This window comes from Equus przewalskii, chromosome 13 (assembly GCF_037783145.1).
Source record: "Equus przewalskii isolate Varuska chromosome 13, EquPr2, whole genome shotgun sequence".
In the NCBI taxonomy this organism is placed as follows: Eukaryota; Metazoa; Chordata; class Mammalia; order Perissodactyla; family Equidae; genus Equus; species Equus przewalskii.
In genome coordinates, this window is record NC_091843.1 from 72,821,079 (window position 1) to 72,835,009 (window position 13,931).

The window sequence follows — 13,931 nt, forward strand, 5'->3', positions numbered from 1 at the left end:
ACAGCTCGGGCTCAGCTCAAAGAGGTCTACCTCTGTACAATTAATTGAGCCATTTATCTGGAGCATCTTAGGCCTCTACTTTCTCACAGAATTGCGTGGTAAATATCAGCTAAGAAGCAAATGAGATATGCATGAAATGAATTTTAACACTTTGATTACTGTGCCTCCAGTCTTCATTAAAAGTAAATTTATTTGTATTTCTGACCTCATTATCAGTCGACTGCCTGCATTTTTATTGGTTCCTGTGATTTCCAGCATGAGTGTGTCATGAAGGTATATTTTATAGAGAGATTTGGATTTATTATTCTTGGTATTTTCCCTGAACATTATGGGTCTATTCAGAGAAAGAAAATGAAAAGGTAGCTGTACTGAAAAAGGCGAATCTGTTCTTTGAAACTTTTATATACAGTTGGAGAAATGCCAAGCACATATATATAACATTGACAAGATATTATCCATTTAAAAAATTAACTTTTTGTGGGTTACTCAAGCGAATTGCATAAGATATTTGCAGTTGTTGCTTGAGTGGCCCTCAGAATACAATAGCTCTACTGGAAAAGTAGCTATGTTGCTTCTTTGATAGAATTGTAGCAGTTTGAATTTTTAATAGTAATTGCCTTTAATGGCCATCATCACACTTAATAACACTGATGGTATCTGATAAATGCAGCCTTAGATTTTACGATCATTATTTAAAACCTACATTGGAAGAAGAGGAAATATATATCCTTTAAACTCTCCATTGAAAGTATATATAAAATATAAGGGAACTCCTTCGTATTTGTAAATTATCAAGGGTAAAATAACTTACCAAATAAAAGGGGGTTATGTGTGGATGTCATTCTTAATTTTTAACCTTTCACTATCTTAAAATCTTACAATTATAATCTTACATTCTTATAATCTTAAAATTCTTGAACCATAAAACCAAAGTCTTACACAAAATGTATTGGAAATTTCCCAAGTCAAGTATTCTTTATTTCCATATATAACTTAATGTTGGCCCTATTTGCTTTTTAATAATTAAGCTTGTAGAAGACTATTAAGCAGATAATATGCTTTGAGAAGAAATTTGATCCAATTTGTAATACATCAAAAATATCCATCACCTGACATTATTATTATTATAATATGCCTAGTTAGAAAACAGTATTACACAGGTACATGTTCAATGTCTTCTACTATATAAATCTCTTCCTTAAGAATGAGACTAAACAAACAAAGGCATCACTAGGAAAGAAAGCAAATCATTGCTCTTCATTCTTTTATGTCATCATATCTCACATAGAAATAGAAGTTGTCTCCTTTTAGTAATTGCATCTTTTAAAAAACTAAATCATATTCTAATTATAGAAATACATTAATGTTCCTCTAAAACCGAACAGTTAATATCAAATATTTGTGAAAAGAGGAATTAAAATAATAATTTAACACAAAGGCTGGTAAGGCCTGAGTCTGAACTAGTGTTTTACAGGGAATTACAGAAATCGTGTGTGATTCATATGCAGGTCACATGGTTAGAAGACACTGCTCTGGAAGAATAGGTGGGATGACAAAAGAGCTTAATAATTGGGTTTGATATGCTCTAGAGGTGAAGGACTATGGGCTGAGAAAGTGGTGGTCCCACTATCAATGGGAAATGAGGGGAAGAGAAATACTATAAAGTAATTAATTGAGTGCTGTGGAACTGAGATTACAGAATGATCCTTTGAGTAAAGAAATAGAGAATTGCCGACTTGGCTTGGAGGGCTAGCTCTAGGATTTTGCCCAGTGCTTGAAGAAATGCTTTCAGTTGCTAGAATCATTGTTTAACATTAAACCATTATTTATATTTTGGTACATGAGGATATAGTTGTGTAAATAAGCAATGCATTTTCTGGAACAATGGATTGTGGAAATTCTTCAGAAAGTGTTTGGATTTAACTAGGCTTTTTTTAAAAAAAAATCTTATCACAGGAATATTTGAGTTATATGATAGTATGGTTAGACTCATAAGTGACTAAAGGATTAAACCCAAATGGTGATTATATTAAAGGATTGGTATCAATGGGCGTGCCAAGTAGAGGAAAACAGGATTTGGTCCTTGGTCTAACTATTCAACCTATTTGCTGATGACTTTGAGGAGATAATTGACTGCTTCCTTATCAAACTTGCTAGAAAGAATAGTTAATTCATTTTATATGAGATCAATATATGCATACAATTTGTATGTATTTATATATCTAACCTTATAATATGGATAATATATATAAAATGTATATAATTACTTATATATATATATATAATTAACAGACTGAAATAATAGGCTTAGCTCAACAAGATGAACATTAAAAAGTATGAATAAAAAGTCTTACCTGAGTACAAAACAGTGTTGTCTTGCTTTAAGAGCAGAAAATATAGAAAAGATTTTAGGGTTTGAATTGAATTCAAGCCCCATGAGAGTGAATTATACATACATCAACTTTGTTACATTGAATAAAAGGAAAATGTTGAGAATGATACTCTCCTCTGGACTTGTCAGACATATGGCATATGAATTCAGTTTTGGAAGCTACTCTTTAAAGAAGGACATTGACAAACTAACCAGAATATATTCTCAATTGGGATATCTGGCATTTTAAAATCAATTCCATTGAAAATAGCTCATGGAAAATGATATTAGCAATAATAGTGGCAACATTTATTGTGCCTTTATCATGTGTCAGACACTAGTCTGAGCTTGGTACAGGGTTAGCACAATTAATCTCACAACAATCTAATTAGGTGCTGTTGTTATCCCCACTTTACAAATTAGAAAACTGAGATGTGGAGAGGTTAAGTAATGTGTCTACATTATTGGGTTGGGAAAACACTGTGACAACGGCTTCCACTCTTCCTGCTTGCAGTCTACAGCAGCAAAGTGGACTCCACATGCTCTCAGTTAACTGAGTTCTAACGTCAAATCTTAGGCAAGTACATCTGACTGGTGCAACCCAAATCACTCCTGCAACCCTAGCTGCAAGGGAGTCCAGAAATGTCACTTTGTCCTTTGAGGTCAAAATTCAGGAAGAGGCACTAGAAAGTAGTTTGAATAGATGCTCAGCAGGCCATCTACACTCTCCAGTGCAGGAGGGCAAGTATCAGACATTCGTAAGAACTCTCTAAGTGACAGATGCTGTGCCCCCACTTTAGACCCATTATTTCATTTAAACTTAAAAATTACTGCAGAGGGCAAATCATAGCATAGATAAAAGCTACAGAGACATAATTTTGTGTGCAATGTTGAAGAAGTATTTCCCAAAAATTATAATTGCCAAAAATAGACCAGAATATTCCTGTGGAGGTGGTGATTTCCCCATCACTGGAACTGTTGAAGCAGAGCCTATGTGACCGCCTGGTTGCAGAGAGGGTTCAAGTGCTAGATGCCTAGATGAGCTTTTGAACTTGGCCTCCAAGGCTTCTTTCCCAGCCCTCAGAATCTGAGATCCTGCAGTAGGTGCCAAGATGAATAACAGACTCCTGAATGTGTAGATACTTTGTAGAAGAGAAGTAAAGAAACAAAGATATTATTCTAAAGACAAGACTGGACACATGACAGTTTTCAGTTTTATAGCCTAAGAGTATAAAAAGGACTAATCACCTAACACAGCACTTAATTTTTTTTAGTCTAAAGAATTTTGTTTCACTGCAAAAACATCTCTTCAGCTGGTTAATTTACGTATAGGGAAGATTATGTGAAACCTCATGCTTTTCTGTGAAGAGTCTAATTGAATATATATTTACTGGAGGTCCTAAAGTCTCTATGAGGGCTTGCAAAAACAAAGGAGGTTATAATATATTTTTATATGTACTCATTTTAGACCAAACAACTTTTCTATTTCTAATCTTGTAACAAGTCACTTGCATATAGTTTCTATATTAAATATTAATTGAAAATAAAGTCTTTTAATGTGTTTACCATAATTTATCTAAACTCTTAAAAGCTTGGGCATAATTTCTTCATAGCCTCTCCTCATTTTATAGATCCCATAGTGTCCCTTTTATTTCTTTTCCAGTTTCTTATCTGTCTTGTTTTATTTCCTGTTGGTCTGTCATAAATTTTGAGCTTCCCAGCACATACCAAGACAGTTCACTTCTGGACTCAGGAATGCATCTAGTTACACAGAAACTATAAATATTCTTTTGCATCTAGTTCTAGATCCCAAGGGAAATAAACTCATGTATACGTTGAGCTTTTTTTCCATTGCTCTCAGTCATGGTCCTCAAAGTGTGGCCCAGGACCCTCTGGGGATCCCCAAGACCCTTTCAGGGATCTCTGAAGTCAAAACTATTTTCATAACAATACGAAAATGTTATTTGCCTTTTTCACTGTCATTCTCTCATGAGTGTACAATGGACTTCTTCAAAGGCTACATAATGTTTGATCATTCTGATGTTAATGTGCCATGGATCTATTTTTGTTATTTTTGAAAGAAAAATAAATAGTTTTACATGTTCTTATTTTTAGTTTCTAAAATGGTAAATTTTGATTGCCGTAACCCACGTAAACAAAAGTGGTAGATCCTCCATAATTTCTAAGAGTTCCTAAGACCAAAATGTTTAAGAATTGTTGCTGTGGGGCAGTGTGGGGGAGGAAAGTATTACACCCTTGGGTATTTTAGAGATTTGTGGGGGAATTTAGTTGTCACAATGGTTGGGGAGCGCTACTGGTGTTTGGTGGCTGGGAGTTGGGGATGTTGATTGTCTTACAAGGCATTAGACAATCTTAAATAGTGAAAATTGTCCCGTGTCCTGCATGACCAAATACAGACATTGATACAAGTTTAAAATCTGTTGCATGATTATCTAAGCCTAGATAGCATCCTGAAATATGTATTATTTACTCAAGCCTTACAAATGCTGCCATTTTACACAGTAAACACCAAAGACCTGAGGATTGCCTCCAAGGTGCTTCATGATGTGGTTCCCCATTGCTCCTCTGACATGCTCTACTCTTCTTCCCGTTGCTCACCATGCCCGCGTCAGGGTCCCTAAGCACACCAGCCTTTTGCTCTAGCTCTTCACCCTGCCCGGAACGCTTTTCTCCAGATGTCCACTCGACAACTGCTTCAGTTCCTTCAGTTCTCTCAGACCTCAACTTCTCAGTGAGGGCTACTGGACCACCCTAATTAAACTGATATACTGTGCCCCTCCCCAACACTCTTCAAACTCTTTATCCTGTTATATTTTTTTTCTGTTTTCCGTTAACATGTATCACTCTCTAACAGACAATGTTATCTGCTTATTAATTATGTTCAATATTTGTTCTCTTTCTCCTCCCTTCCCACTACAAGTCAACTCCAAGAGAGCAGGGGCTTTTCCTTTTTTTGTTCATATGGCCTGGCACCTGTAGGCACTCAACAAATATTTGTTGAATAAATCAACACATGGTTTTATTACAAATACCTTTCTATTTAGTCATCCCTTATAATGCCATTAAGGCCTTATACTAAGTTTTGAAACCACGTATGGGTTAATTTTGTTTTATTTCAGAATAGTAAGGAGGGCATTACAAAATCTTCAATATGAAAAATGATTTATTAGATCTCATCGACTGAGAGCCACAACTCTAGGGGGTCAATTTTCCTGCCACAATGAAACCTGCTTGTTGATTTAGTGAGAAAAGAGAAGCCCTATTATTATTACTCAGACCCAGTGGGAATCTGGTGAAGAGTGTCAGTCAGTGTAATTCTACCAATCAGATGTTTAAAATATGTTTAAGTCAGTTGATGAAAAAGGCTAAGGTCAAAACCCCTCTTCAGTAATGGGGAAGGATTAGAAGATGTCTCCAACATACATTGCTTTGTGTTTTTGTGGACCCCATGGAATTCCTCAACTGTAACATTGTTATATGTTATGATTAGAATTCCAGTTTATAGAAAGCATAGATGGCAACCTTGATTATAATTTAAAAAAAAAAAAGACAAAGGATAGCCATTTCAAGCTGTGGCAACTGAGGAAATTAAACCAAAGAGCTTAATTTGTGCAACGTAGGCCCAAAATAAAGGCTCCCTTTGGTATGAATTGTTTTCCATGCTGTTGAAAGCCTTCTGTGTTTTCAGAGATGTGGCAATAAAGAAATGGTCACTGGGTACCCCCGACACACACACATTTTTATAACACATCACATCCAGCAAACTGTGCTACTTATCAGCAGCACAATGCCCTGGACAAAGCCCACCACTGATGGATCGGGATTGACTTTCTATTCTGGGAGCAAGAATATCATTCAGTATCTTTTGAGCGACTCTAATACTCAAACCAGTAGTTTGCACAAACTGAAGTCATCCCCTTGCCCACAAAACAGGTAGCAAGCAAGCAGGGGTGTTGCCGACTTTCCCACAGTTCTTTATAAATATGTCAGTGCTGTGACCTCAAAGGGCAAGGGCTAAGAGTGAGAGAGAATTAACCAGTCAGTGCACTCGTTTAATCCTCAGTGCCGTTTTGAAGATTGCCAGAAAAGATGCCCAGTGGAGACAATTCTGACGTTTGTTTTTATTGTCATAGGAATGGCTTTTCACCATGAGAAGAATTGAGGTAATAGTGTATATGCTTTAAAATCTGTTACAGGTTTAGTTTTATGAGGGTAAAAGAGTCTCTTTCTAATTTTAATTCCCTTGAAAGATTTTTTTTTCTTATAAAACTCCATACAAAAAAAAATAGCCATTAGTATTTAACTAGATTATGGATAAATGCATCAGTCCTAACATAATATTTTTAAGTATCTATTTTATAGTAGTTACGTAACATATATCTAGGTTTTTGTGTTATAGGGACTCTATTATAGAGATAAACAAATAAATTTAAGCTAAATACTCCTTATGATAAATTGTTATAGTCTTCTTTTTATGTAATTGTCCTTCATTTCTAAAACTGCTGGTGATAGAGATGTGTAATCACCATAGATCACCAGGGTCATCTCCACTGGGGAAAAGTCTTCACTTCTTTTTCCCCTTCTGTTCTAGAGTTGGAGAATGATATGCCTCCTTCTCATTGCTCCCACTGCACCCTTCACTTACCTTTATTATGATGCTTACAGCCCTGCATTATAGTTGTGCATTTACATGTCTATCATGCCCACTAAATTGTGTGTGTCTTGAGAGCTGAACTATGTCTTAATCATATTTATAACTCTGGAGTGAGAAGAGCAGACACTCAATAAGTAATGAATGCCTCAAAAGGTATTCCTATTTCTCTCTAGAAAATTGTCAACATTGAAAATTCCCATGTTCTCAAGCAAGGCTAAGACTCTCTTCTAGCTGTCATAGTGGTTAATGCAATCAACACCACTGCCTCTGTCCTCACCCAGCACTGCTGCAATTTCTGTCTTGCATCCAAACCAAAAATCCCTAATTTCTTGCACTGCAAAGGAGAGGATAGGCACTTTTTAGTCAAAATGGTGGAAGTTAAGGAAGAGCCAGTTGGTACCCACAAGTATGCTTTAGTCTTATGACAATAACGAGTGAGAGGGAGAAAAGAGATTATATAACCTGTGTTCCCATACATTTAGACTCTTTAAATAGCCAAAAATTATCAGAAACAAAGTACACTTCAGTGTTGAATGCTGCCTTCATTCTCTGCTCTTCTAGCTATAGGGTATTGAATAAAACCATTATGGGGAGGCTGGCCCCATGGCCGAGTGGTTAAGTTCACGCGCTCCGCTGCAGGCGGCCCAGTATTTCGTTGGTTCGAATCCTGGGCACGGACATGGCACTGCTCGTCAAACCACTCTGAGGCAGCGTCCCACATGCCACAACTAGAAGGACCCACAACGAAGAATATACAACTATGTACCGGGGGGCTTTGGGGAGAAAAAGGAAAAAAATAAAATCTTTAAAAAAAAAAACATTATAGGGGAGAGCTTTGCATCCCTTTCTAGAGCTTTGCGGAATGTAGTGCACTTTCTAGACATCAATACTTCATCCTCTAGTCAACCCCACTCCTCAGATACTTCAGCAAGCACAGCAGCTTATCACAGGGTATAACTGGAATGATAAAAGGATGAAAGGAAGGAATAATTAAGGAGATAATTAATGGTTAGGTCCATCACTGGTATTTCTATGATTATTTTCATTTGTTTAAGCGGCACATAATCAAGGTTGTAAAATTTAGGAACTGAAAAGCCAGTCATTTAAAGCATCATTTATCAAACCAGATAAGCACATTAACTGTATGTAACCACTTCTTTAAAATAAAACTATAATGTATGCTTTTGAGTAGTAAGTTTACAAGATTTGATATTCTATGTTTACTATTATTTTCATTGAAATTGCTGTTAATTTTTAATTGCCCTCGAATCATGCAGTGGCAGAAGGATACTTTCTAAATTAGTCAAACATAACATAGTATGTGAAGACCTGATGTCGGCATTCATTACTGATAACTGTAAAAAGATAATTTTTTAAAAGGAAAAGATAAATAGAAGTTAAACATAAAATTGCCTGCTCTCTCCTTGCCTAGATTTTCCTCTTTGCCAGATTCTGGATATCCAGTCTCTATACTTTACTGAATACTTCTTGTCCTTGGAGAAAGACTGGCTTACCTAAGCTCAATGAATTGTTTTCCGTCTCCAAATAATAATATCAGGCATAATAGATTGTTAAGTATTGATACCTGCAAATCTTGTTGGTTCTATGTTCAAAATATATCCAGAATCTAACCACTTTCCATCATCTAGATTATTGCAACAGCCTCTTAACTCTTCCCCCTACCACCCCAGTAGCCCTCTCTCTATCTGGTCTCCAAATACCAGCCATCAGATCATGTCACATCTCAACCCAAATCCCTCCAGAAACTTCCCCTCCCACTTAAACTGAAAGCCAAATCTTACAGAGGCCTGCCACCCTCCTGTACATCTCTGACTATGTTATCTAACGATCCATTTCTCCAGTCACGCTGGCTTCCTGGATACTCCTAGAAACACTAGGCACAGTCACTTCTCTGACCTTTCCATCATCTGTTCCTCCAGGTAACCCAAGGCTCACTCCTCTTTCTCCTCCATTCCTTTGCTCATGTGTCACTTTCTCAGTGAGACTTTCTGTGGCAGCCCTTTTAAAAGTGGCACATACATACAAGCACCACTCATCGCCCTTCCCATTTTTATTTTTCTCCACAGTACTTATTGTCTTCTAAAGTACTATAAAATGATCTTATTCATTATCTGTCATCTTCCTCAATGTAAACTCCATGAGGTCAGGGCTTTTCCTATTGTTTTATGCATTTCTGTCTCCTCAACACATAGAACACTGCCTTGTACATGGTAAGCGACAAATACTTCTTTAATGAATGAATCTATAGACAAAACATTACCCAGCTCTTCCCATGTGTGGCCTACTAACTACTAAGATGTGGTACAGGGTAAGGTCTTGCCTAGTGGTTTACATTTAAATATAGTATTATTTAATTAAAGGAAGCAGCCAGCCCTGGTGATAGTGATTAAGATTCAGTGCTCTCACCTTCATGGCCCAAGTTCAATTCCTGGTCAGGGAACCACACCACTCATCTGTTGGTTGTCATATTGTGGTGGCCATGAGATGCTATGATGCTGAAAGCTATGCCACTGGTATTTCAAATACCAGCAGAGACACCCATGGTGGACAGTTTTCAGCTGAAATTCCAGGCTAAAACAAACTAGGAAGAAGGAGTCTGGCCACCTACTTCCGAAAAAATTGGCCATGAAAACTGAATCAGAATTGGCTGGACAGCACTGACAACAAAATTAAAGGGAGCAAGGACGACAGGGATAGAGCAAGGTCTCTGAAGGTCAGATAGACCTGCATTGGAATAGCTCCACTGCACACAACCTGTGTGACCTGGTGAGTTATATAATCTCCCAGCCTCAGTTTCCTTATCTGTAAGATGGGGATAGTAAAAATACCTTTCTCATGGAGTAGTCATAAAAGCTTTTGAGCAAATGAATGTAAACATAATGTTGGGCTTATAATAAAATCTCAGTAACTGTTTATAACTATTATAGTAATAAGTAATGTAATTGCCCTTTATTTTCTAAATTTTTTTTGTAAAATATTTTACAAATGTTTGTTCTTTGGACCAGGAGATTTAGCTCAAGATGTGAGTTGTTTCCTGATACATTTGTACTTTGAAGCATATTATGACGTTTCAAATATTTATTTGAAATGGTATTACTAAAACTATTATTTACTAATGCCTTGCTAGTGTGCCAGACAGTCTGCCAGTTATATTCAAACTCTTACTGATGCAAGGGGCCATTACTGTCACTATTTTATGTACAAAAGAACAGGCCCAGGGTCATGGAGTGAGTATTTGATCCCAGCTTGTTCAGCCTCAGAACTTTAGGCCCTTTTCCCCAGACCACTGGCCCTTTTACTTTGAACTTCTGTGCCTTGCCCAGAGCTCTGGAAATACATGGAATATTTGAGGAGTCAAAGGTGTGGTGTAGCTCAAGTAAGAGGCCTAATGGGTCTTGAGACTGGAGATGAGGCTGAAAGATGATACTCTGTGCCATACAATGTGGATTTTAACCTATAGGCTCTGGGATGAGAATAAGTTTTCAGAGAAGTGTAAACTGACAGAATTTACATGGATAGGTTTATGTCACTGACCACAGTTCAGTCTTTAATATGACCATAAGCACATTAAGAATAATAGACTGCAGATTGGAAAAAATCAATGTAAGTTAAAGCCACGTTAAATAGTAGTTTGGTCTAATCTTAGGCAAAAGGCTCTTTTTTTTAATGTAAGCACCATTACATTCTGCGTAGTGTCTAAGGTGGTCTCTCAAATATTATACTGCTTACCCATTTCGAATTGTAAGATAGGTGCAGATAGGAGATTATTTTTGTCAATGAAGGCTTGCCACTGGAATTTAGAATAGCAAAATAACTGTGAATGGGCTTCAGAAGGTGCTCAAACTGTTTTTGGTCTCTAGAGGTATAAAGCCTTTATTCCGATAGAAAAGAGTGACTGAGTGGGTAGGTAATGTGATAGATGGCTGATATTGGTTTGCTCTAGGAACGGTTTTGAGAAATAATCAACTAAATGGTAAGAAACTATGGATAGCCACAGCCTCATGGTCATAGGGTTTGATAAATGTATTAGTTTCTTAACAAGATATGAAAAGTCTTAAATGTTAAGAACAGATTTTGTTTCTCTAGGATCTTTGAGCCCATCACTGACACTAGCTCTTCTTTTATCAGCAAATAAAGATATAGTAACAAAGTAGGTGATGATTTGTGAGACTTTCCATGGGGTTGGTTAGAAGTATTGGAGACCTCTTACACAACTGAATACAATTCCTGTGCGGAAAGAATCAAGTAAAGATTTTCATCCTCTGCTTGTAGAAGTTTAAATTTTTTTCCCCATAGATATTGGTTTCTGGAGTTTGTTCTTGTGTTTCGCTGTTAGAGAAGTGGCGCAATTTTGACTGAGTCTATTGCACATGGTTGATCACTTGAGGGCAAGTAAAACCAAGTCAATTGAAATAGAATAGTAATGGAAGTAAAGCAGGTGAAAATGAGGGAACAAAAATGCCCAAAAGAGCTATCTGTATCTAGTCTTTGTTTCACTGAATTAACATGAATGTACATGCATATGCGAAAAATTCAGAGGAAATCCAAGGAAGACTGTGAGAGTTATACTTGTCTTTTAAGTAAATGTTTCCAGAGCTAATCATTTCATCTAAAGTTCTGTCTAAAATGAAAGTGAAGTAGCTACTCTTTTGACATGGATTCTGTCATAAATGTGGCTTGAATATTCTCTCTGCTTGTTATAGGTAGGTCTATTTGATCTGTCCAACCCTTTTATAAACTATTTGAGGTTGTAGTTTATGTCCTCTGTTCTTTTGTTCATACCATAGTACTCAGTACAAATCTACGTGGAAAGAAGATACTTAAAATGAGCCCTAAGAATAAGTAAGGTTTTGCAAACTATTTGAATCTACTTTTTATGCTTGTCCTTGAATTCTATGGGAGAAAATAAAATTGTTGATGTGACAAATAAAACCTATTACAATGTGTTTTAATGAACAAAATATTCTTTTTTGAATACTATCTCCCACGGTGTGTGTGAGCTTTAAATGAGAGTGGTAGAAAATAGGGCAAGAGGAATGAAGAAGGTAGGAAAAAAATTAATACAGATCCTAAGCCAGAGGTGAAATTTTCACCAGACCTCCAGGACTTTCAGTTTTCTATTCTTTATTGAAAATTATTCCCAAGACCAAAAACTGAAAAGACTAGTATAATGTTAAATTATGCAATTATCCTGGGGTATATGAGGCCACTGAACTAACACACACATATTAAATCTCTTTTTTAATATAAAATTAATAAAGTAAATTAAAGGTGAGTCAAAGTTTGTACAGCTCATTTTAAGAATTACAATATGGAAAGTAAATACACTGCTGTGTGGGAATACATAGCTTCTCCGTCACTGATAGCTAATGAATTCCTTCCTATTAAAATTTAATTGAAAATCTTCAGTGATATTTAAGCTTTCACAGAAGTGTAAACTACTGTGACTACGATTCACAATGCATTTAAAACAATTATTCTTTATCATTAAAGTTGATAATATGCACATTAACCTCTTATGTAGTCTAAATCAATATTGTAGTTTAAAAGATATGACCTCTGGACAGCTTTGTCTAAATATTGATTTCATTGTCATTTGTATAAGATATCCAACAAATTACATGCTGCACTAATATCATTAATGCTGGCCCCATAGAGCCTCTGACTTTATGGGTTCTTATAATACACATGACATTACAAAAATATTGAGGACATCACAAAATATAATTGCCGAATGGACGAGATTTGACCATGGCAGAGCAGAATGGCTGTGAATACCTGATAAATTCCAAATCCTTTACTCTCAGTGGACAGAACAAAATACTGCTCTTTAACATGCAGATTGGTTGTTGAAGTTAAGTTTCAAATGGTAGAATTTTTCTGCCTCGGAGGGTCTAATTTGCCATAGCTTGTGATGCCACAGATATTTCAGAAGAGAATCTAAAGTCAGATTAAAATGTAATTCTGCAATATAGCAGTTTCCCCAAAATAACCTTGCTTAGAAATTTCTATCACAAGTTACTAGTGAGTCAGATGAGTTAGAAAATACATGCATAAAAGTAAAGGGGCTGAACCTTTCAAACAGTCGTTACAGAATTACAAACTGAGGTAGGGATGCACATGCATTTCATTTTCCCTCATAATTGGCTGTTGTATTATTATTTTTTGTAAAAAAATAATTGCAAATTGAAATAACAGCTATGTAATTTACTCTGTTTTACTTTCTCCAGATTGTAAATTGCTATGAGTCAAAATTGTTAACATCGTCCAAATACATCTAATTCTATTTTGATGTTTTATTTTTTAATTTTTAAAATTGTACTTTACTTTTTGTTTTCTATAAAACTTTTTAGACAAGAAATACAGCCATGATCATGACACTGTGAACTGTGGGTGCTATGTATACTAAAAATGTTCCCCCCAAATCTCTTGTAGGTAAAAGTGACCCATTTTGTGTAGTTGAATTGAACAATGATAGGCTGTTAACACACACCGTCTACAAAAATCTCAATCCCGAGTGGAACAAAGTCTTCACATTGTAAGTCACCATTACCTTGAGCTCATTTTAAAAACGGTACTAAATGCTATTTATTTTTGAGATTTTGTGTGTGTGTTTATTCTTCACCGATTAACAGCTCAATGTATCTGGCCTGCCTTTGCTAGCAATGGTGAATTTCATAATTGCATTACCTTCCTGATAGTGAAACCTGGGGAAGGGATATGCCGTTTTTCTGTTTGCACAGATATTTTTTTTAAACTGTGCATTTTATATGATTTGACTAAGGATTTCGCTCCCATTAACTGAATTGCCATACTGCTTCTTCCTTTTATACTTTCTATTGAAATTCTCCCCAATAGCATTGA

General features: G+C 36.1%; 1 protein-coding gene across 29 annotated transcripts in view; it reads left to right on the plus strand.

Annotated features, from left to right (window-relative positions):
- The window catches only part of MCTP1 (multiple C2 and transmembrane domain containing 1), a 500,114-nt gene that overhangs the window by 333,906 nt on the left and 152,277 nt on the right, over positions 1-13,931 (plus strand). For all 29 annotated transcript variants that reach the window (XM_070571402.1, XM_070571408.1, XM_070571405.1 and 26 more), the window contains one exon: positions 13,503-13,605. In XM_070571402.1, the coding sequence (XP_070427503.1) occupies positions 13,503-13,605 (103 nt within the window). The remainder of the gene's footprint in view (positions 1-13,502; positions 13,606-13,931) is intronic.